This window comes from Melospiza melodia, chromosome 18, assembly GCF_035770615.1.
Source record: "Melospiza melodia melodia isolate bMelMel2 chromosome 18, bMelMel2.pri, whole genome shotgun sequence".
Taxonomy (NCBI): domain Eukaryota; kingdom Metazoa; phylum Chordata; class Aves; order Passeriformes; family Passerellidae; genus Melospiza; species Melospiza melodia.
The window spans coordinates 12,275,027-12,299,269 of record NC_086211.1 but is presented as its reverse complement, the minus strand read 5'-3'; the positions used below and the strand labels follow the sequence as shown (position 1 = coordinate 12,299,269).

Sequence of the window (24,243 nt, the reverse complement as noted above, 5' to 3'; positions counted from 1 at the left end):
TAATGTGAGATTGTATCTCATCTCGCTGCTTTCCTTCTCACAATCATTACCAAGGGTTAGAAGGCCCAGCTTTTCATAACATGCTGCAGAAATCAATATTTCACAGCTTACTTTTGGAAAGAAACTATCATTTCGTTTTGTCAGAATTCACATTTCTGGTGAAGGTAATGTGGCTTGCTTCACATAGCTGCCATTTGGAATGTTTTTCCTACTTCTTAAATATGAATATCAAAACAAATCCATGTATCTTGCTCCTATATTGTTTGTCTGAATGTCATTTATACTCAAGAAATTTTTTTTAAGATTTTGACACTTTATTAGTAAGAATCTATTAATGGAAGATGACCATTTGGAATGTGGTGTATAAAATCAACTTAAGTTGCAAGCACTGACATGGAATTCAGCTTGAATTTTTCATCTTTTTTTTCTTCAGCCTCTTTGTATGTCAAGGGAAAAAATGCTGTAGCCAGTTCTGAAATAGTGTGCCACATGCACATAAAAATATATCATAATTGGCACAACTGCAATTTAGTTGTAAGGATAAAATTCCTATTTGGAATCTACATATCATATTAGCCAAACAGTATCCATCCTGCAGTATATTATTTTGGTAACACGATAGCTGGGCTTGAAATGGAATCCAAAGGTCAGAGTTGGCAGCAGAATGGGAATTAGGTAATCACATTTTCCTTCCTGCCACTGACCTCATCCCTCTCCAGTCCCCACTACAACTGCCTGTGTTGTAGCAAGTGTGGAAACCCTGCTCAAATGTGTTTGTGCTACTTAATTTTCTAAACCTCAACTGAAGAAAGTTTGCAGTGTTCATGTCAGCTTTTTTTTTTTTTTTTTTTGTGGGGGTGGCACTAAACCAATCAAGCATTTGATTACTCGGGATCAGTAAATTTGTTGCATTAAATATATCTGTAATTTTCATTTTTCAGATGGTGTCTTGCAGTTATTTAAATTATATTAGCTAATACTACATTTACAATAACAACAGATATAGACAATAATAAATTAAAATGTTCATCCCCCACAAAAGCCCATTATTCCCTGAACTGCACTTTGTCACTGCCAGTAGAAAACCTGTGTTTCTAAACTTGCTTTCAGAAAGTGATTATTTAACAATAAAGCTACACAGAAATTATGTGTAAGTTTGAGGACTTGAGCACTTGAATTTTTCTTGTTCTGAAAACCAGAAATTCCTAAATTTAAACTGCTGTTTTTCTCCATGCATATAATGTGGACAGTTATTGGCACATAAATTAAAATTACATGGGACAGAAGTAAAGCTGGGTTTAGTTTGACTAAGGAGATGCAGAAGCCAGCATTCATCCGTGGTAGTGGTGGGACACCGAAAATGCTGTGTAACTAAGTGAGCACTGGCACACCTGATTCCCAGAATCACAGAATCCCCAGGCTGGAAGAGATCTATCTTCAAGATCATCGAGTCCAACCCAGCCCCAGCACCTCACCTAAACCCTGGCACCCAGTGCCACATCCAGGCTTTGTTAAACACACCCAGGGATGGGGACCCCACCCAGGCAGAACATTCCAGAACTTTATCACTCTTTCCATAAATATTTTTTTCCTTAATGTCCAACCTGTATTTCCCTTGGTGCAGCCTGAGGCTGTGTGCTCTGGTTGTGTCAGTGCTGCTGCAGACAGAGCCCAGCCCCAGCTGAGCACAGGCACCTTTCAGGAGCTGCAGAGAGTGATAAGGGCACCCCTGAGTCTCCTTTTCTCCAGGCTGAGCACCCCCAGCTCCCTCAGGGCTTCCTCACAGGGTTTGTGTCCCCAGCCCCTCTCCAGCCTCGCTGTCCCCTCTGGATGTGCTCAGTGTCCCAAGGTCCTTCCCAAACTGAGGGGCCAGAGCTGGACACAGCACTCAGGTGTGCCCTCACCAGTGCCCAGTGCAGGGGCAGAATGAGCTCCCTGCTCCTGCTGGCCACACCACTCCTGATCCAGGCCAGGAGCCCTTGGCCTTCTTGGCCCCCAAGGCACACTGCTGGCTCATGGTCAGTGTCTGTCCATCAGTGTCCCCAGGTCCCTTTCTGCCTGGGCACTGTCCAGCCACGCCGTCCCCAGCCCACAGCATTGCAGGGGTTATTGTGGCCAAAATGCAGGACTGGGCACTTGGACTGATTAAACTTCATGCTGGCTCCTCTGACTCTCAAACCCAAGGGAATCCCACATTTGGACACAATGAGGTGTGATAAGCACTGACAAGGGAGAGGCATCAGCCCCTGAGCCCACAGCTGGACAAGGCTGAGCTGGGATAGTGCAGCTGATTTTCACACCATCCCAACAGAGACGGATTTGCAACACTTTATTAGGTCGTGTTCAGAGATGTGAGATTCATCCTCAAAGTTAAATTTATGAATTTAAATTCTTTGGAATTCAATGCTTGAGTTTTAGACCATTTCTTTGTACTTCTCAAAATGCATGAAAGGCAGTATTCTAAAGAGATTCTAGCAGTCTTTGATAGGTCACCAGAGAAAATGGGATATTTTTCAGGAACATGACTTTGGCCCTTTCAAGTCAGTCAGAATACCTGCTCAAATTTGACCAACAACAATTAAATAACTCCCAGAAATTCATGGGTTGAAATCTCACGATTTTGCCTCTTCTGACCATGTCTCCCATCCCAGTGCAGATGGGGCTGTGTGTGCAGGTCCTGCAGGAGCAGCTGATTGTTCTGCCCCTGGCTCACAATTCCAAGGATTTTTTGGAGCAGGCATGAATGCTGGAGAACAAAAAATGAATGAAAAGCAAGGAACAATTTTTTTTTTTTTTTTTTTTTTGTGATTCAGTCATTCCAGTGTTGTTTTGCCTATGCATATTCTCAGCTGACTGAGGGAGGGTCCAGCTCTGTATGGGAAACATGTATAGAATAAAACAGACAAGATGTTTAAATTCTAATTACACAAATAAACTTAGTTCTGGTGTTTTGCAAGCTTTATTATTTAGTTCACAGTCTTAGTAAAATATGTAATTTACTTTTGTCATTATTGATATATAAAATCATTTAGTGGTAGGTAATATGAAAAGAATAAAAACAACTTCAAGTTTCTCCAGTAATCAGGACTGTGTACAACTCCATTTTGTTGATCAGATTTTTTTGCTTTCAGCTTGCAAGTAACTGAGATCTAGAGCAACCTCAGAACTGAGCAAATTCTTCTTTGTGCCTAGTATTTTTCAGTAATTTTAAAGTAAATGCTGGGAAAACCTATTGACTCAGATTTCTGTGTAAAGTATTAGCATTTGCAGTTTGTCTATGACTTCAGGGGTATAAGTTTTCTTTGTAAGAATATCATTTGCAATTACAGAGGCCATAGGGTGGGTTTTGCTGGATTGTTTTATCTGTTAGTAATACATCTCATAATTCCCTAACTAACAATGATTTTTCTTAAGCACTCCTTAAAAGCATTTCTGTAAAGAACCTGATACTCATCAACAGGATTAAAATGACTGATGAATTATGCAGCAAGGCTGTCTGCTCCTTGACTAAGTATTTTATGGCAATTGAATCACTTTGGCAAGATTTAGGTAAATAAGATTGTTAAAGTTTGCTTGTTTCAGACGTATTTCTTTCCATATTATTTCAGTCTTGAAAATCACATTGACTTTTCAGCACTAGGTGCTGAAATATTTTAATAAGAATGAGGAGTACATGAAAGCACACCTTAAGTCAAGAGAAATTTTTTGAGGATCAATGCTGTGTATCAGGTGCGATTATCCACTCCCAGAACTGCCCTTTTAGTGTTGTTTTATTGTAGAAAATGATAAAACTAGGTACAGTGATAAACTTACAATGGAGTTTAACTTGAAATGCATCACTAAATCCTTGAGAAAAATGTTCCTGCTGCCTTCTCTGCAGCACTGCAGTGTTCTGTGTTCAGAGCCCAGGGCTGCACTCACCGAGTGCTCAGGCTTCCACCAGGTCCATGAGTTTGGCTCGAGGTAAATGGAGGATGAAACAATGCTGCAGATATTTTACTGGTTGCTATTTGTAGTCTAGCTGCTGGTTTAGTTATGTTGGTATTTGTTTTTCTGCTGTTTTGTTTATCTGTGGGATCCTGAAGTTGCCCTGTCTGGAGATTACTGGTGAGTCCTTGCTTTTAATTTTGCCCCTATTATTCCAGTGAAGACAGTTACAAGATTTAATATTTTAGCTTTTTGTTGATAGGTAAGATTCTAACACCCCAGAAACATTTCTTATCAGAATTAGGGAATGTAGTTTTGGTGCCAATAGTACTGGCTCCAAGGAAAAGTTCAAGATCCAGTGGTAAAATTGCATGTACAATGCGCTGAGCGTAGCTGATCCAGTGAGATCTGTGCTGCACCCTAGCAAGGGTTGGGATTTTCTCTGGAGCAGGAATGGATTTATGTGCACAGGGAGGGAAGCTCTGTGGTTTTGGGGCTCCCTTTCCGTAAGAGGGAGGCACCAAAGGAGATGTGGTGGAACCCTTTGTGTGTAGGTGGGGTGGCTCGTGCTGAGGCCTGATGGTGGCACCTGCTGGGTGGCCTGGCTGGGATTCCCAGCAGCAGAGCAACCTCCAGCACCACTTGCACCTGTGGTGGGAGGAGCCCTGCTGGGGCACCTGGTGGGCCAGAGCTGATAAAGGGTTTGGGAGAGGTAAAACTTGCACTGTGCTGAGCTCAGCTGCGTGGAGTGACAGGTATGAGAGCATTTCATATGAATAGTTTTGCAATTTTTACCTGGTTTTAAATGTTGGTTTTATCTCTGTAATAATGTACAGGAGTTGTACAGAATTGTGGTTTTATTTATATGGGTGTTTTATGGATATAGATATATTTTCCTGAACTTTAGGGAAAGTAATTACTTTTAAAGTCTTGGCTTTCTATTGTTTTAAACAACCACTACAAAAACATGGTACTTGAAGCTTCTCGGTTCTCTGTCTCTAAATTTAAATATACTATTTGCAAATGAATAATTTTATCTGTTTGATGTACTTTTTATGCATTTTTGAGCAGAAATTAAGCATAACTTTTGGAGAGATGCTATTTGTAGAAGCATATTCAGGCTCTGGCTGAAGAGGAGGGCAATGCTTCCCCTTGCTAGCTTTAACTGACCTGTTTGGCCTAATATGAGGAATATTTCTCCTCCTTTTGTGCTTTTGGGATGTCTATGGAGGAGCCTTTCCCAGAGGAGAAGTTGGTTTTGGTGGGTGAAGCTACAAAATGTGAGGTTGGAGAGTTAAGTCAGGCCTAAGTGGGTTCTCTGTGCTCAGGATCAATTAGAAACCACTGTGGGAAAGACTGGGAGCCCCAGGAAAATAATCTGTAGGGTTCTATATAGTGTGTGAGAGTTCATCCAGCCCCATGTGCTCAGGCACTTTATTGATATGTGTTCTCTGACCTCACTCATGTTCTCTGACTCCAAGAGCTGAATTTCATGTACCATTCAGGTTTGCAGAAAAGACCATATTCACATAAAAGCAATGCTTTGAAATCCAATTTTAGGTCTTTTTTTCTTTTATTTTTTTAGGTGTTGGATTTATTCGATGCCGTTTTAATGAATAAATAATACTATTTATAATAAAATAAATCATATTGTATGAGTATCATATTGAGAGATGACAAAGCAAGGTACAATTTCCTCACAAAATATAACAGCTATGAGAGGATGAAGTCTCAATTTTTATATGGTCAGAATTAAGCCAAAACCAAATGACTTTGCTTTGTGTCTTTAAGATTTATATTTTAATCTGAGAGTCTTTGGAGGCATTCCATAAATAGAAGTCAGAAACTGCAGAACCATGGAGATGCACTAATAATGAGTTAAATTTGAAGAGTAATTAATTTTCAAATTTCTATGACAATTTCTTTAATTTGAATATTTGTAGTAATTTTTGTTTAATTATGGTGTTAACATTTTGATGTTGCTGAATTTTCTTGAAAAGATTTTAAATTTCTTGAACAAATTCTAAATCTTTAAGGAATAGACGAAACCATAGTCTTAACTGGAGAACGAGTTTTGGTAATGTAAGGAGAGCAAAGAGGAAGAGTTATTCATGTGGATATCACACTAAAGCACGTCAGGTAATCTGTGTGTAATCGTCCAGCAGGATCAGATCTTAATGCTGAGTCTTGGATGGTCTGAATCCTGGAGGATGAGACACTTGAACTTTGCTGAAATAATGCCAAAAAGCAGCAGAAGGGAACAGGAGAGTAAATTCAGAGTTTCCAGTGTGAATTTTGTTGTGTTAAGAAAGTTTAGAAAGGAAGGAATTATAAAAATATAAAAATAAAAAGGTAGGAGAGAAGAAGGATGGCCACCACAGCAAGGGAGAGCTGATTAGTGTTGATGAAAGTGGCTTTGAGAAAATATTGTGGATGAATTTTCGCACTCTAGTTAGTAGCTGAGGGGAAGAAAAAGACTCAGTGGTGTGGAGTGTGACACCTTATCAATTGAAGTAGAAAAGATGAAGGAAAAAAAGACCAATTAGAGTGTGAAGAGAGGAGGAGGGAGCTGATGCTGGACTCATGAACAGAAAGAGGTTACACTAATGAAACAACTGGAAATGTAATATGGAAAGGACAGGATCCCTGGACAATTGAGGGGAAAATGCAATTAGGAAAAAAAGCAAACTGCTTCATTGAAAATTGGTGGATAAACCAGAAGAAAGGAAAGGAGCCAATATTGACTCTGTGTATAAAATTGGACTTTCTCACATGGTACTTCTGTCCCTACCTCAAACTAAACAACACTTTATATGCAGCTTTGTACCAATTTCACATACAAAACTCCTTCCATGCCTAAGCTTGTCATTCTGCAAGGTTAGAGAGCCAAACTTTTAAGTTAAAAAAAATGAAAAACTAACCAGAAAACAAAACCCAACCTTTTCCTCCTAGATTCTGGCACAGGAATGAGACTGGCTCGTGGCATCAGGGATCTGTCTTCTGGAATGGGATTTTAGAAAGCCTACCTTGGAAAGCCTTGATAGTGCTTCAGTATAAACTGAAGCTTAAAGCTACAAACCCCTCAATTTTAGTTCTCCTGAGTCATATCTTTATCTCTTGGGGTGAAGCTGGGTATTAACTATAACCTGTAAGGCTTGGTCATAAGAGGGAGTTTTAAATGAAAATCCAGATTTAAAGCTGAAATAAAAACTAGAGATGGAATCATTGCGCTAAATTTGGAAGTGACTTAGCCCATGTTATGGGGCAGGGCCAAAATGATGAGGAATATTTTCAGCAAAGGAGGAGGAAGTAGAGACAGGGAGGATTTCTTGGTGCCGTACATGAGCGTGTTACTGTCTGTTCTGGTATCCATTAAATGAGTCCGGCACTGAGGACTAAGTGTGTGGACTTAGATTCAGAATATATGAGGGGATGTCCAGATGTGGACAGAATAATAAAAGATATGGTTTCACTGTGAAGGAAGCTGTGCTGATGTGCAGTTAATTTAATTCCTACAGAAAAAAGAGGCAACCTTTACATAATAGCATAATTAATCTATCACTTATTCTCCTTCTGAGATTTGACATTCTTTTAATTTTGAAAAGATTAATAATATTTTATGAAAAACCTTCTTGATCAAGATGTGTTTATGCTGCCCTACTGTGTATTCTTACAATTAAATTTGATGCTACTTTAGTTATTTTATTTTTTATTTGTATTACATGGAAACAAGCTCTAAAGTTCTGTTCTCCTGGAGCTTACTTTGTCCTCAAAGTTAAATTCTTTCCTAGTGAATTTATAACAGCAGCAAAGTGTGAGATGTGGTGGTACAAATTATGGAGGGGAAAAAACCCAACCAAACCAATAGGGCAAACCTCTGTGGATTAATGAATTTGTGTCAAAATTTTAGTTTAAAATAAGTGTTGTATACATGAACAACACAGGGAGTGTAGTACTGTAAGTAACTTGTGTCTATACAAAATAAGAAAACAAAATTTTGTATAAAAGCAAATTTAAGTGAAACATGCACTATCAAATACTCTCTCTTTCTCCTGATACTTGACCAACTGCCACAAGTGGCAGCAGGGAAAAGTAGGCTTTGTCACTTCAGGTCCAGCTGTACACCTCTGAGTAGTTTGTACCCTCCCATTCTATGGGCTGAACATAAACAAAGTGTGCACAATTTTCTGTGGTTAATATTCCTTAATTTTTAGATTAAGTTTTAAAAATTGTGAATTTTTAAGTTTCATCGAGTTCATTTTCTAAGAATTACACTGCCGTGTCTTCTCATCTGGAATTGTGGAAAAACCATTATAGGGCAAGGCACACTAGTTGTCTTTCTAAGATTGTGATACAAAGAATAACCTAAATGCTAATTATTGAGCTGCACACCTGTGTTCGGGGGGGTCCTTTTGTGATGCAGGCTTGTTCCAATGCGTCAGACCTAAAGAATTGCTTTAAGTAGCTGTTTGTAGAAATTGGTTTGGTGTCGTGACAGTAATGTATGGCTGGTGTGAGCACCCTGTGCTTCCCAAATGAAATGTCGTGGTGTGTGCCCTACCTTTGTGCTGAGGGAGGTGACAGTGGGATTGACAGAGGATTTTTGCTGCACCAATTTCTGTTTCACCTTCTTGGGCCTGCCTATGCCACTGCTTCCCGAGTTTGGAGTTAACACTTGAGATAAAGCTATTTGGGTATTTTTTTGTTTATTTTCCTGACTATGGAATGGCACATCATCTTTAAGTTTGCTAGAGCAGAGCCGCTGCACTCATTGCTCTTGTTCTGCCCAGCGCAGCCCTTCCTTATCCTGCCCGTGGTTCCTGTGCCACCAGCGCATCCCCAGCTCCTTTTCTCTTGATGCACCGGCCGCGCTGGCTTTGCGCTGTCTGCCCACCGAGTCTCGGTGCTGATGCAGCACAAAAATCGGCCGGGAAGGCGGAGAAGCGAGCAGGGACCGTGGGGATGGATGCGGGAGAGCTCGGGGCGCTCGGGATGGATGGCGCTGTCCGCAGGGAATGCCGGCTGTGTCCGGGCCCGCTCCGTGTCCCCTGGAAGGAATGAGCCGTGTCTCCGCTAGATGGAGCGCCCGGAACGGCGGAGCGGGAGCGCTCCCGGCCCCGCTCCGCACGCACCCGAACCGCCCGCGGGGCTTAAACCGGCCTGGTGTGCATCCCCCAGGCTCCCCACAGAACACCCACACCAGCCTTGTTTGCATCCCCCAGGCTCCCCACAGAACACCCACAGCAGGGGTGTTTGCATCCCCCAGGTTCCCCACAGAACACCCACACCAGCCTTGTTTGCATCCCCCAGGTTCCCCGCAGAACACCCACACCAGCCTTGTTTGCATCCCCCAGGCTCCCCACAGAACACCCACACCAGCCTTGTTTGCATCCCCCAGGCTCCCCACAGGATACCCCAAAACGAGGATACCACCTCCAAAGCAGTGAGATCACCCCGCCAAGGAACGCACTCCCCTAACTCTCTAGATGCTGAATATTTCATTTTCTTGCCTTTCCCCCCTTGGTGGAAATAAGGGCTCCTGGCTGCTTCTGTTGTGAAAAATTCGGAGTTAATGCTGAGTGTTTGTGTGTTGAGTGGTGCTGAGGAGGTTAACTCTGTGCTGCAGAGGGTTTGGGGAGATTGGGTATGAAGTACAGGAGGAGTCAATGGATGTAACACGGTGCTTAATAGAAACAGAAAATTAGTGATTCTTGCTTGCCTGAGGTAAGCATGAGCCTCTGTAATGTCCTGATCTTTGTGCAAAAAAACCTACTTACTAAAGGAGAGATAAACCTGATATTAGAAATAGGGAAATAGGAAAATACCACTGGAAGGATGAGATGGTGCCTTTTAGTTTACCAGAACAGAGGAAAACCCTATTTAATATTTTTGATAGTACAGAATATTAAAAAATTCTGTTATGTTTCCTCACTTTTTTTTTTTTTTAAAAGATACAGTATATCTACTGTAAAATAGAATACTATGTGAAATACAGGCAGAGATATTGATAACTGATAGTAATTTATCAAAATATGTTTCTGATCTATTCAATTTTATAATATACTGCTTTTCCTGGGGTCAAGTCCAGGGAGCTATTTTTTCATGTGGTGCTAGAAAAGGAGAATTTAGAGAAAGGACTGCTCTACTATTAGATTTTATGCCACTTGTCTGAATGATTTTTGTACCATACCAACCACTTTATAAAGTTGAGAAGAAACTACCTTCTTCACATGGAGTGTTTAATATGCAGTCGTGGTTTATTTTTTCTGATGCTTGATGCTCTATGTGTGAACTTCTTAATGTAGGCTACTACTGAGATGAGTTTGAGGTGTGAGATGGTGTGTGGTGGTGCAGGTGACGTCTTTCAGAGCTTTCCTTTACTTGATGGAAATGGCTGGAATGTTAGACACTCTGCTGCGGTAATTCCAAAGGTTGACTTGTAGGTCAAAAGTTTGGAAATGCAAAATTTGAACTTCAGTTTGAGGTTGCCTACCAGGTCACAACAACGGAGTGGTTGATTTTAAGTAGAAAGTGTTACATTAAACAAACAGATGCATTGCAAATGCCAGTTGGTTTTGGATTTGTAAGTCAGCTGTGTGAGAAGTGTTGTTGGTCCTTTTTGCAGAACTTCTCTGCTTTCATGTTTTTATCTGCGTGTTCAAGTTTGGTCCAGGCTTTGCTGGTGGCATTTTTCAAATGGTGTTCTCACTGACTGTGGGGAGAAGGTGTTTGTCTGCAAGTTCTCTGCCTGTGCCATAAACCATGGCATGGGCAGCCCAAAGAGGCTGCAGGAGGGAGTGTTGCCTCTCCTGGTGGTGCAGTAGTCGTTGCATCTCAGATGCATCCATCATTAGCGTGGAAGAAGGTTTTATCTCACAGAATATTTCTAGGAACTCCCAAAGAGGCTGGAGGAGGGAGTGTTGCCTCTCCTGGTGGTGCAGTAGTTGTTGCATTTCAGATGCATCCATCATTAGTGTGGAAGAAGGTTTTATCTCCTAGAATGTTTCTAGGAACTCCCACAGAGGCTGATGTGGGCAGTGTAGATGGTTGACCTCTTTTTTTTTTTTTTTTTTTTTAAATTGTAAAATGTTGATATTTGTTGTTAATCGATAGGTACTTGATAATATCAGCAGCTGAGTGTTGGGTGAGTTCAGTTCCTGCCCCAAGAGGGCTGAATGAAGGTGGGAAATGTCATGTGCTGGAGGAGAAGTGGCCTTGGCAATTGCCCACTCTGATTGTGGCAGAATGAAGGCAAAAAGGAGCTGTTAACAATTTGTAGATGAGATGCTCTGGAGCCTGTGCTGCTCTGTGGAATGCATGGTGCTGTTGCAGGGACACTGCCCCTGTGCAGGAAGGTCAGGCTGTGCACAGGCATTGCTGTCCCCTTGGCACAGCTGTGGTGGCACTTAGGGTATATATAGCCATAACTGGGACTCTGGGGTGATTAATGGGCTGGGTTAGGGACAAAAGTGTGTGTAAACAAGGAAATGGCTTTAAAGAAGAGACATTGATTTTATACTTATAAAAATAAAACACACTTTGTTACCTTTTTTTCTTTTTAGACATAATGACAAGTTATCCTTGGAAGGGATGAAAATTGGTAATGACTTTCCCCTGCATCTCTTGAAGGAGCATATATCAGGCTAAAGAATTGTGTTTCTTTTTTAGGTCTCTTACACTACTGAATTATGTATGTTTATTGTTTCTCTGTGTACAGATGATTTGGATAGTTAAGATATTGCTGTTCTTCTTTTAACAACATAATTATGTAAATGTCAGGGATTCATGGTATTTGTGAGTCATGTTTTTCTGACTTTGAATTGGGTGAAAATTAAGGATAAAAGGCCAATGAGAAATTCACTTCTACAATGACTGTTAGCTACATTGACAGTGCTAAATTCTCTTGAAGTAATTGTTCAACACACTGCTTTTAAGAATTTAATCTGTTTTATGGATGTCCTTTTAGCTGTAAAATAGTGCAGTAGACAGAAGAAGCTTTGCTTGACCATCACCATGTTCCAGAACCTCACTTTGGGAAATTGGATAGGCTTATATAGTTCCAAACTGTTTGGCTAGGAAGCATGCTGCCTTTGATTCTGACATAATGTAGAAGGAGTGGGTTACCTTACATAACGTATTTGTTTTTCATTAAACATGCTGATAAGGTCTCATTAAAGTGCCATGTATTATTTATGGTATTTCATATGAAACTGAACTGAGGAAAAACTTCTCTCAGCTCAGGGCATTTGCAGAATAACAGCCTTTCTGGGCTAGAAAAAAATAAAAAAGAATGAAGAAAAGCATGACATACTCCTGTCAGGACAGGAGACTGCTTAAGGCACAGAGAAAGAATGAAAAAAGGAGAAAGGGCACAGAGAGGGTTCATTTCTCCTCCTCCTCACTTGCTCTTGCTCTGTGGCATGAGAGGTTTTTTTGGTTGGTGGTTTGGGGTTTTTGTTTGGATTTTTGGAGGGTTTTTTTGTGATAAAATAATCTGGGCTGTTTTAGTAGATGAGTCCATGATAAACTGCAAAAAGCATGGATGTTTCCTAAGCCAAAGCCAATTCCTTTATTGTAAGTTTGTGCATGATTGTTTTGGTGTTGATTACCGAGTTATGAGTACCTTGGTTTTGTTGCATTGACTGCTTTTGAGAAAGAAAATGACGTAATAACTGATCCTGCTGGAAAATACTCAGTTTTGCATGAAGAAGACTTAGTGGATCTAAATCAGTCTCTGAGGCTTGTGTGGGTGCAGGTATGTGTGCACATGTAGAATGAGAAAGAAATTATTTTTTTTTAATGTAGCACCTGAGTTGCAGAGACGTGTTTTGATTCTGTTTCCAGTTAAGCGGGGACTATTATTTGTTTTTAAGGGTAGATGTTATATCAAACCAGTTATGCTGTTGATGAAATAGGCTTTTCTTGTATGTGGGTTATTTGCTTATTGTTGTTAGCACTAAACTCTTGGTCTCAGATGTGTTTTTGTGGGAATTATGTATCCTATAAAATAGGTGATTTTCAAATCTTCTTCAGAGTCCTTTTAAAAGAAGGAACCCCTTCAAAACCTTAGGTGGTTCTGTGAGGTTTGACCTTCTTTCCTGAAGAATTAATATTTAATTCATTTGTCAAATTCTAATTAAAAATAGTAATATCTTCTGTTATACTTGAGTTGTATCTTAGGAAAAAAAAATCTGTAATATAGGACCTCAAGGACAAGCTGTAGTATAAATTATTTGATTTGCAGGTCACATCCTACTTTATTACATAAAGACTAACTAGATCTACTAATGAATAATTATTACTTCATAAAATAAAGGGGGGGGGGTGAATAAAAAGCTGGCAAGAGTGGAATACTAATTTTGAGGTATCGTTCTCAAAGTAGAAAGTAAACATTAAATTCTGAAAATTGCAAATGTAATTTTTCCATGTAACCTGATAGGGCACTCCTTGATAATAGATTGACTAGCTGTCAAATAAATTTGTAATTTTAGATGAGATGGGCTTTAGACCAATTTTAAGATACAGTCTTTCTCCAAGTGTGCTCCCCTCCCCCTGTAAGGTAGACACAGTATGCCATAGAATTCTGTTTCATTCCCAGTGTTTCTGCTGCAGTGGTTACACAGCTCCTGCACAGTTTCACTCTAATGCTTTCATAGGCTTCTTTGGGAAGCTGGATAGCGAATGAAATGTAGATATAAAATTAATTTGTGCTTTAAAAAAAGCTCATTAGCTGATAGGGCTGTGTATTTGCCGGAATCCTCTTGACTAGCCAAGATTCTTTCCCTTTCCCACTTTTGTGCTTCACACTTGTGTTCTTAGAAGGGGAAAGCCCTTTTCCAGTCAGGTGTGAGTCCTGGGAGGGGGGAAGGGTGTGAGTGTGTCTGTGTGCGTGCAGAATCATAACAGGCATTCAGTCCCAGCTGGGCAATGACACTAATTGCCCAGATCTCATGGATGCCTGCGATGCAGCGCGCTCACTTTCTCTCCTTTCCTATCCTCTCCAGGGATTTTTAAAATGCAGTATTTGAATTTTGGTGAGTGGTAAAGACCCTGCCCTAGGACCCATTTGACAAATGAGAAGCTGTGCAGCATCAGCACCAGCCGACTGAGCCTCACTGAGTCTCTCTCTCTCTCTCTCTCTCTCCTAGTCAGCAGCTACTGTTGTGAGACAAGCTTCAGCTCTCTGTCATTGAGGAAGTTCCATTTGCTCATCAATAGGCTGCAGGCTGTGTCTTCTTTTTTTCCTCTCGGTTAAAAATTCGTAGTTTAAACCTACCAAGTTGCCTTAGCTGACAAACGAATGTAGGGGCTTAGCGCTGGGGAGAGGAAAGGCAGCCGAGAAACCCCATTTCTTATTTAAATAATCAAAAGGGAGAGGAGGAAAAAAAAAAAAAAAATAACAACCAGCCCATAGTGACAAGATAGGGCAAACGTGCTTGCATGCAAGCCCCCTCACTTGTTCTACGTAGACTTCAGAGCAACACCATGCAGCATCCCCTTACGGGTGCAACCTGCGTGGCACTGCCGAATGTGGGCATGTGTCCCCAGCTCTCCTGTGCCTTGACTTTTATGTACTTACAGCAGGTAAGTTTGCTTAACTTTTCCTTTTCCTCGCAGTGCTTGCTTTGTCAGCGCCGTTCGGGGGATTTGCAGGCGGGGAGGTATTTTTTGTGTGAATAGATTGTATAAATGTCTCCCACCGTGTGCGGCGAGTGTTGTGCCTGCACTTAAGAATGTGAGAGTGAGTAGAAAATATGTTTTAACAGAGCATCGAGCCTTCGCATATCTTTTGGTATTTTGCTGTTGGTTTATTTTATTATTTTTTTTTTTTTGCTGTGTCTCTGTTGGTGATGTTTATAGATATTTAACACAGTACTGTGCCTGCGTTTCTCGTGGATGCTGTAGCAGAGTTTCAGCCATAAAGGACTGCTCTTTATTCACTTGCAGGCATAAATTATACTTCTAATGTAAATGTGCCCAATGGCAATTTTGTTTAAGCCTTCTTTGAAGACAGGAATTTTAAGTCTGTGTTAAAGCATGCTGCTGATTAAAGCCAAGCTGATTTTTAGTTCACAGGGAAAAGGATGATTTATAAAGATATATCTGTGCAGAACACTTCTATCGCTGAAGTATATTGGACAGGGCTTAAAAAAAATGTTTGGGTATCAGCAAAACAATACCAATTTCTACTCAATTTTCAATTATTTTAAAAAAAATCATTTCATTTCTGCTTAGAGGATTTTTTTAAAGTATTTCCTCCCACTCTCTCTTCCTAAATTATTTAATAATTGATACCCCTCTTTGCTATAGTGTGAAATAACTATAATAGCACTTTTTTTAAAACTAGTAATTTGGAATCATGTTTGTATCCTACTCTGTTTTATAACTGAATCCACCATTAGAGAGTCATCTAGTAAGTGTGTAGAGCCAAGACAGAAATATGTTATCATGCAAAAATGATTAATCCAGTCTATCCTATCAGTTCTCTTGTAACTTCAGGAGGAAAAAATATTCTTGTGCCTACTGTAACAAATAGGAGCATTTCTTCCAACTTCCACTACAACAGTTTCTGTGCATAATGACTTCCCTGAAAGTCTAACTTTATTTCTGCATTCACAAAAGCCTGAAATATGTTGTACGATAATTTTTTTGTTCCTAAGAAATAGATAAAATAGATCTAAAGCTTATTTTTATTTGAGGATATTTGTTTTTCTGTTACTGCTGAAAGAAGAGAGCTCCAGTATTTTCAGGATAAAACCCTACTGTAGGTTTCTTTTTTTCCTGCTGTAGTGTAGTATAAACCATTTCTGACTTCCAGCTTAGGAGTGCATAATAACAGATTCTTGCATGCGCCCTAGATTATCCATGCATGTGGGAGGGATTCATATGTCTGCAATTAGAATTTGCATCAGATAAATATGATGTGCTTAAATTTCAGTAAATGCATGCCATAACTAAAATGTACGTTCTTAGTAGTTCTGTATTCTGGATCTGTTTTGGGAATGGCATTTATAGATCAGCTTTAATGATCCAGTGTGACTTGTGCACTTGGTGGTTACATACAAAATGTACTCCTGTGTTTTGTTCTGGGTTTCTTGTTTTGAGTTTGTCAAAGAGCAAGTTGTGTGTTAAAGATAGGGCTTTTGAAAGGAAAAATGGGGATTCAGGTGAGAGGTCAACATGGCCACACAAGGAGCTGATAAAGGATAACACAGAGATGAGGCTGGGTGCTCCAATAACCTTCCTCAGTGAGATATTGCAGTATCATTATGCAAACACATCTATGGCATGGCATTGCTTTAAGGTTTAAGAAACTGTGCAACTCTAATGAATAAAACAGGGAATTCAGCTGCCTCTGTTCCATCTGAGAGGAAGATGAGAAGTGATTGCTAATGCACTTTGCAAAGCGCTATATCTAGTGGATAATTTTTAACTCTTTAAGTGGATTAACTGCTACACTGAAAGAATTTTTTTTAAAGTGTTTGCTTTCTCATCTCCTTAATCCTATTGTCAGTTTAGAATCACCCTGTGTGTGCTAATCACAATTATATAAGAGGTTGAAAAGTCTGCTAAATTTGTGATGAAAATTGTGGCAGGTTCTAAAATTCTCTGCTTGTTGCTTCTTTTGATCGCTGGCTGGCATTTTAGTTATTCTGAATTCCTAGAGAGTCAGATAATCATGTTCTTAATTCACATATGGTCTCTTATTTTATGCATTTGGTTAAGTATTTCTTTAGGAACAATGCTACTTTATCTCAAAATTATCCAGGCAGAGAGGACTGAGTTGACATCACCTGCAAAGCCAATATAACATGGTTCTGGTTTTAAACAGCAAAGGAATAAGAAGTTGGTTTTTTTTGAAAAGCATTAATAAACTTTTGCCATGACAATCTACTTGGTTTTTTTGCTACTTTTCCCCTATCAGATAGTTTAGAGCAAACAGACAAAAAGACTTGGTTCGTACGTTTACTGCAAATATCAGTATTTTAGTGAAACTGTAAATGTTTTTCTCTCTCTATCAAGTTGTCTATCGATCTTAAATACAGGTAACCTAAAAGCCTTATGTGGCAACTTAATAACTAGTGAATCCCCCCTGCCTGTGCAACCTGTGACCAGCAGTAAATAGATATTGTGAAGCTATCAAGTATTTTTTTTTCCTCTCTAAAAATTGCACTTGAGATCTGTCTGCTCACTTGCACCTCAATTAAAATGAACTCAGACATCTGTATTATAACTGAGTTATAAGTCAATTGTTAAACTTTGCTGCCTATTTAGAACTTATGAAGATAATTATTCTTATTTTTGTGTATTTACATTGTTATTCTGTCAGGTGTAAATTTTACAATTGGAGATGTGTCTTTCTTGGAAGACTGTGAAAGGCATTACATTCTTCTCAAGATGAGGAAGCCACTCTTTGTCACTAAATATTTATTTATCCCCATAGCCACAAGGATGCTGGTTTTCTGTGGAGCTGAATGAATAATTTGGGAAAATCTGTGCTTTGGTAGTCATTTAAAATTGGCCATAATTTCTTTGTGCAAGTGACATCACTTGGCCAGTTAGTGTAGGATAAATGGATAAACTGTTTTCCACAGTGTGCTACAGAAGTGCTGTACTACTTTTTCCAGGGTTAGAAACTTGAGTATTTGCTCTGATATCTTTCACTTTACACATGCGTGTAATGTTTTAAGAGCCAAGTGAGGAACTGATTATTTTTTTTTAAACAATTTATGCATGGAGGATGCTTTACCTAACAATATTTTGAGTTTAACTCCTGAAAATAAAGTTGAAAATGAATAAAGGACAGAGGCCTAGGTCATGTTATAGATTAACTCTCTATAAGACATTGACTTCAAAAAGCCAACAGCAGCTGAAGAATGCTTCTGAGTTAGTTGTTTGAAATGGTCTGAAATTATGTGGACATTTTCTTAATAAGATGGTTCTGATCATAGGGTTCTAACCATGGGAATCCAGAGTGACTTTTCAAAGAGCATCACCCCAAAGTGACTGTGTCAGTGGCAGCAATGAACAGAGGGAGAAATTTGAGGGCTTTGCCTTGCAAGTTTTCACTGCGTCACTGTAAGGACAGGGCCAGCTGGGAAAGTGTGGATGCTTTTGGGTGAGAATTTTCCTGAGTGTCAATATTTAAAGATACAGGAGAAGCGAAGTTGCATTTGTAGTGCACCCTATCTTTTGGTAACATTTCATGGGGTTAGAAACAGCTGCATGCCTGTGTTTTCTCTTCTTCTCCTTAATATGGCACATCAATGCAAAACCAAATTTCTGACTACAAGTTTACATCAAATGGCAAACTGAAGTAATTTTTGCAACAAAATGTCGACCGCTGGTAAATTGGGATTTGGGATATATTAAAGGAGGCTTAGCTCTGTTAACTGATGTTTTCCTGTGGTCTGTTTTGCTGGTTATTCTGTTGGGGTTTTCTGAGTAAAGTGACAAAACAAACTTGTTTTGCAACATCACGGAATATTCCATGTCACGGTGTACAATGCTGCTGTCATTATTTTAAAATTGGTATTTTTTTTTTCTGTTTAATGATGATAGATGTGCTTTGTTTTTAATAGTGAAGTGGTTTGGACAAAGGGTAATTCCTCTTAAATGGAGCAATTGCTCATAGTGGACATTCACAGATCGAAAACAATTGAACTGAAACTTCAATATCAACCTTTTCTGTCTTTAACAAAGTAGTTCATGGTACAGCTCTCATATCAATGATGAAAAGAATCCACCATGAAAACAGAGCCGAAACCAACAAAACCTCCATCTCTACCTCAGCTATTCCATCACTGCTTACATGGTAAATTAGTGTAATTTTATTTGGGCCTTAAGCATTATGGCTATGGAGAAAAGCTGAATTCCCCTCTCAGTTACTTATGTCATGCTTCTGGATCTGATGATTTATAGGAGCCTGAAAGACTTTTTATCACATTGTTTCTTCATGGCTTAATTCAACGTTGATTTATTTGGTAGCAATTTCAATTGATGTAGTCAATAGTGTCAATAATGGAATAAAGATTAGAACAGATTATCTTTGTGCTAAAATTGTGTAAAAAATTGAATGGATGAACAATTCAAACAGTTCCTGGATACCGTTTAACTTTTTCAATAGAGCAAAATCACATCAATTGCTGAATGCCACCATTGCAGTTGCAGTTCTGAGTATCTAGTTTTTGCATTTTATACTTCAGTGACTCTTCAAAGGTTCAGGTATGTCAGTAGAATTCAATAACTCATGTTTTATGGTGACCCTGCTTAAACCAATCATGAGAACACTGCCTTTCTTTGCCTGGTCCCTTTACAGTACTCACTCTGTGGCTCTCCTGTAAAATCAGTTAATCTGACTTTACTTCTTGAAAATTTTAAGCATCTGTTATCTTATAAATTGGAGTCTTTGCACGATTTTGTTCCTCTCTCTGCTATTTCATGGCAATTTTCATGTGAGAACCTACAACCTCTGCTTATGACTGCATGAGTGCAAAGAAGTCCACGGTACTAATGCTCACTCACCATCTGTTTTTCTTACAGCTGGGCCTTGAATAATTGTCCAGTAGCTGATGGACTGAGGGTAGGCAATATTTTCAGGGTTTTCTGATTCATTTAACCAGCCTCGCTGCCCCTAGAGAAACACAGTGCTTGTTTATTCAAATGTGTAGGGTAAAAGGCTGTGCTATGTCAGACAAATTATAGCACTCTGTTAAAACAAAAAGGGAGCTGCCATGCTCCAGACCTTATCCTGTGGATGCATTTGTACCTAAGGGGGCACTGTGGCACTCCGAGGGAATTTCAGTGCATGAATGAAGCAGACCTCAAAAGGTGGGAGTGCAGCTGTTGCATCCAGGAGTGCTGCTAATGCGGATTTCAGGAGTGATGCCTCGCTGTTTATCCTGCTCGGGGTAAATAAGATCGTTTGGTATTCACCAACAAACCCGAGAGCTGATTCCACCTGTGATCGAAGCCCAATTTCCACGTTTGCATAGCTTTTGTCTCCGTTGTTTTCCAGAGGCTAATGAGAAGTGGCTCAGAGATCAAGTGCTGGAGCAGCTCTCATTCTGAGTAAGAGCTGGTTTGGGGCATTTAACTCCAGCCTTGTCAAACAAGGTCAGTCTCTCACAAAAGGAGAGGAGGTGCTTTAGTGAAGTACTCTCCTCTTTAAATACTAGAAGAAGGGGGGGAAAAAAAAGCCCCAACCAAAAAAAAAAGAAAACCAACTCCAAACACAAAAACTCCTCAACAAACCAGAAGAATCTGTTAAGAAGGTGACCTGCTGCTTTGGACTATAAGAACAAGAGCAGTTGCAAAGGAGCTTCAGTGTGACAGGAGCAGGTGAATATTTTTGGTTTAGAATCATTGTTTTTTACTAAGTGACCTCTTTGAACATTTTAAAAGGCTTTAACTGAAAAGGGGTGCCTGGATATTGCGTGTTGGGCTATTTGTAAGTTATCCCAATTCATTATATTTGCTGAATATGTGTATGGATGGATATTTTCTGGGGGAAAAAAGAACAAAAAGAGGAAAGAAAAAAAAGTGGTATGGTATTTTATGCCAAGGGAAGTGTGTGGTGGTTATGTAAGCAGGGGTTTTTCTCAGGGCAGCCAATAGATATTTCAGTTTTAGATTTTTTTTTTTACCATAGCCATTCAAAACTTGTCTGACCTTTTTTTGGTTTTTAATGTGTGTATTTCTGCATTGGTAAATAAGTACTATGCTCATGTTAATATTAGTCCTGCTAAAAATATTCTTGAAGTTTTTAATAGGTGACATAAATGAAAGTGATAAAAATTGTGACACTGGAATTTATCGCCTTGTTTTATAGAGTTAGAATAATGGTGGAAGGGAGAAGTCAACACCCTCTAAGAATCCTTCAAGCTTTCCTGCCTTTTAAAGGTGCATGTGCGATTGATTTATCAGTTTTAAAGTGTGATGTGTAGTGCAAGAGCCCTCCTGAGAACCTGCTGTCATTTCCTCGCTGGCATTGCTCATTCCCCTCCGAGTTGCCTAGTGCAGCACCATTGACTTCTTTTACATTTTGCTTCCCCTCCCACTCTGTCAGTGCAGCAGCCCAGTGAATTTAATTAGAGAAAATAGCATATATAATGTCTGTGCTATCCTGGCTGGTTGTAGTTGGGCCTTTGGTCTTTTGCACTAGAGCAGGCTCCAGCTGTGGGGAGATCTCGCAGTGTTTTGATCCTGCTCTCTCTCGTTGTGTTGAACACAGGCAGAATCAAAATTAGACACTGTAGTAAGAACTGAAGTGTTCAGTGAATTATTTTTTGTTCACAGTGAGTCACTGATTTTTACTTTTTCCTCCAGATATGGAAAGAAATTCTGTGGTACTTCAAAATTTAAATCCTTAAGATGTTCAGGTACTTGTGAATAAGAATGCAAGTGCTTTCATCTTGGACCATATTTAAATTTACCTTTTAACCCTTTATTTCAAAATGCACCAGAAATTGTTGCTCTTCCTAGCTATAATATCTTGATTTTTTTTTTGTAACTGTACATCAATTTTATACTGTCATCTTATATTTGTGGTTTGTGTATATACTTATAGTTCTAATATGCCTTCCTTCAATTCCTGCTGACTTGCAGTCATGTTTATTATAATTGTGATGTAATTTTGAAATTGACTTCTTTGGTTTTGCCTCTCATAGCATTTGTTTTATAGCAATCATCATTATCTCTGTTGTGGACAGTAAGTCTTGTATACTTGAAATAGTTAATTACAGATATTGATTAATTGATTATAGGCATGAAGCTTTATTTACCAACAAGGAAAGACAAGAAGTTTTAAAATACACGCTTATGATAAGCACAGTCTTTCATGAAGCAGTGTGAAATGTCAGCATTTCTTTGAAATAAGGTAAAATAAATGTGTTAAAGGGACACAAAAACAAGGTTGAAAGTTCACCCTCAGAAGAAGATTTTGCCAAAACAGAGCTAGTGTGAAAATTTGGGGGTGAAAAGAACTTAGGCAACCCATGTATTCCATGAGTGTCCCCTCTGTAAGCTTTCTTCCTTGTCATGTATTAGTCCTGTCTCTGGGATGTTACATGGCTGCATGGCTCAATTAATGCTCTGTGGCAGGAGGAGGAAAAAAATGTCTCTGTCTTGTCAGAAGTGAAGTTATTTACTTTCAAAAGCTGACAGAATAGCACTGCAGGGGCTTCATTTATTTCCGTTCAGGATGTCATTATTGTGTAATGCAGAGGGACTCCTGCATGCATTGCAGGCTTATTCCTGTAATCTCAGCTCTGCTGGATGGCTGCAGAAGTGTAAAATGGCCCACTGGAATGTTTCCCTCTTCTGACTTCAGCTTGCTCACTTTTGCAAAGCAGCATTTCAAATGCCTTAAATATTTATGGCTTAGATGGGATGAATGTGTTATTTGGAGTGCTGGTGCTGGGCACCCTTGGGATGGGTGCTGGGTTACCTTTGGGATGGGTGCTGGGTTACCTTTGGAATGGATGCTGGGTTACCTTTGGGATTGATGCTGGGTTACCTTTGGGATGGATGCTGGGTTACCTTTGGGATTGATGCTGGGTTACCTTTGGGATGGATGCTGGATACCCTTGGGATGGATGCTGAGTTAACTTTGGGATTGATGCTGGGTTACCTTTGGGATTGATGCTGGGTTACCTTTGGGATTGATGCTGGGTTACCTTTGGGATGGATGCTGGGTTACCTATGGGATGGGTGCTGGGTTACCTTTGGGATTGGTGCTGGATGCCTTTGGGATTAGTGCTGGGTTACCTTTGGGATTAGTGCTGGGTTACCTTTGGGATGGATGCTGGGTTACCTTTGGGATTGATGCTGGGTTACCTTTGGGATGGATGCTGGATACCCTTGGGATGGATGCTGAGTTAACTTTGGGATTGATGCTGGGTTACCTTTGGGATGGATGCTGGGTTACCTTTGGGATGGGTGCTGGGTTACCTTTGGGGATGGATGCTGGATACCTTTGGGATTGATGCTGGGTTACCTTTGGGATTGATGCGGGTTACCTTTGGGATTGATGCTGGGTTACCTTTGGGATGGGTGCTGGGTTACCTTTGGAATGGATGCTGGATAACTTTGGGATGGGTGCTGGGTTACCTTTGGGATTGATGCTGGGTTACCTTTGGGATGGGTGCTGGGTTACCTTTGGGGATGGATGCTGGGTACCTTTGGGATGGGTGCTGGGTTACCCTTGGGATGGATGCTGGATACCTTTGGGGTTGCTGCTGGGTTATCTTTGGGATTGATGCTGGATACCTTTGGGAGGATGCTGGATACCTTTGGGATGGATGCTGGATACCTTTGGGGTTGCTGCTGGGTTACCTTTGGGATGGGTGCTAGCTACCTTTGGGATTTTGCTCTGGCCTGGCTGGAACACTGACTGGATCCCCAATTACCTTTGCAATGTGTGTCATTTTCCCTGATGGGTAGCATATGGTTTGAGAGTGCTTTTTCAGCATTCCTCTGCCTGTCATGCTCTTTGGTTTTCCCAAGTCTAGCCCCAACAGGAATGTTTCAGCACAGAATGTTTCATCAAGATTACTTGCTATTTCATCTCAAAGTTTGGGAAAACATTCCACTTTGCTGTTGCTGTATTGCACATACTTCAGGGGCAGGATAAGTAGTTTTGATATTCCCTACCTAACTTCAGCAAGTCGTGCTGCAAAAATACAGGAACATTCAGAAACTGCAATTCCAAGGGGCTTGGTTTATTTTTTTCCTTTCCCTTTGATACCATATCTGCCACCTTCACTTGGAATACCAGGCTTGGCATGTACACATGAAACTGCCTGTTGCTCTTTGCAAAGCTTTTTGTCACACCAAAAGTAAAACCACTGAAACAGAAGAGTTTGGGAGTTCCTGTGCCCTTCTTCCAGCCTGCTATTAAAATAAATAAATAAATGCTCTAATTGAAGATTACTTAATTTGGAGAGGAGTCACATTTTTTGTCATAGTTGATTTCTTTTCCTTTTTAGGGGTATACCTTCTTTGATGGTATTTTTTTTTTCAGTTTAGAGTGGCAAATTAAAAATTACTAAAATTCCAAATTAATTTCTCAGTACTGCATTTTACTTGCACACAACCTGCCTTTAAATTAAAGGGAGAGGATTCTGCTTCCAAATAGGCTCGCTTGCTCCTTTCCTGCTTTTCTCTTCCTTTTATTTGCAGACATAAAATCCAATAAATTTCTATTGCAGTTGCTGGGCTTGGGGGAGAGAAAGGAGAGGAAAAGTACAAAGCTATTGGGAAGCGTCAAACACGGCGGATGATGAAGTACATTTCATAGCAGCCAATTCCAAGCCC

The 24,243-nt window shown here is 40.0% G+C and overlaps 1 protein-coding gene across 32 annotated transcripts in view; it reads left to right on the top strand.

Moving 5' to 3' along the window:
• RBFOX1 (RNA binding fox-1 homolog 1) overlaps window positions 1-24,243 on the top strand; it is a 1,162,974-nt gene that overhangs the window by 882,094 nt on the left and 256,637 nt on the right. For 6 of the 32 annotated variants that reach the window (XM_063171141.1, XM_063171145.1, XM_063171146.1 and 3 more), the window contains exon 1: window positions 14,371-14,511. The exons of 22 other annotated variants lie outside the window; for them this stretch is intronic. Coding sequence is in view for 4 of the 10 variants with exons in the window: in XM_063171138.1 (XP_063027208.1) it covers window positions 14,368-14,511 (144 nt within the window). In the remaining 6 variants the exon portion in view is untranslated. Of the gene's footprint in view, window positions 1-14,040; window positions 14,512-24,243 lie in introns of those variants that run through there. 4 more of the 32 variants (XM_063171138.1, XM_063171132.1, XM_063171131.1 and 1 more) reach the window with 4 other exon arrangements.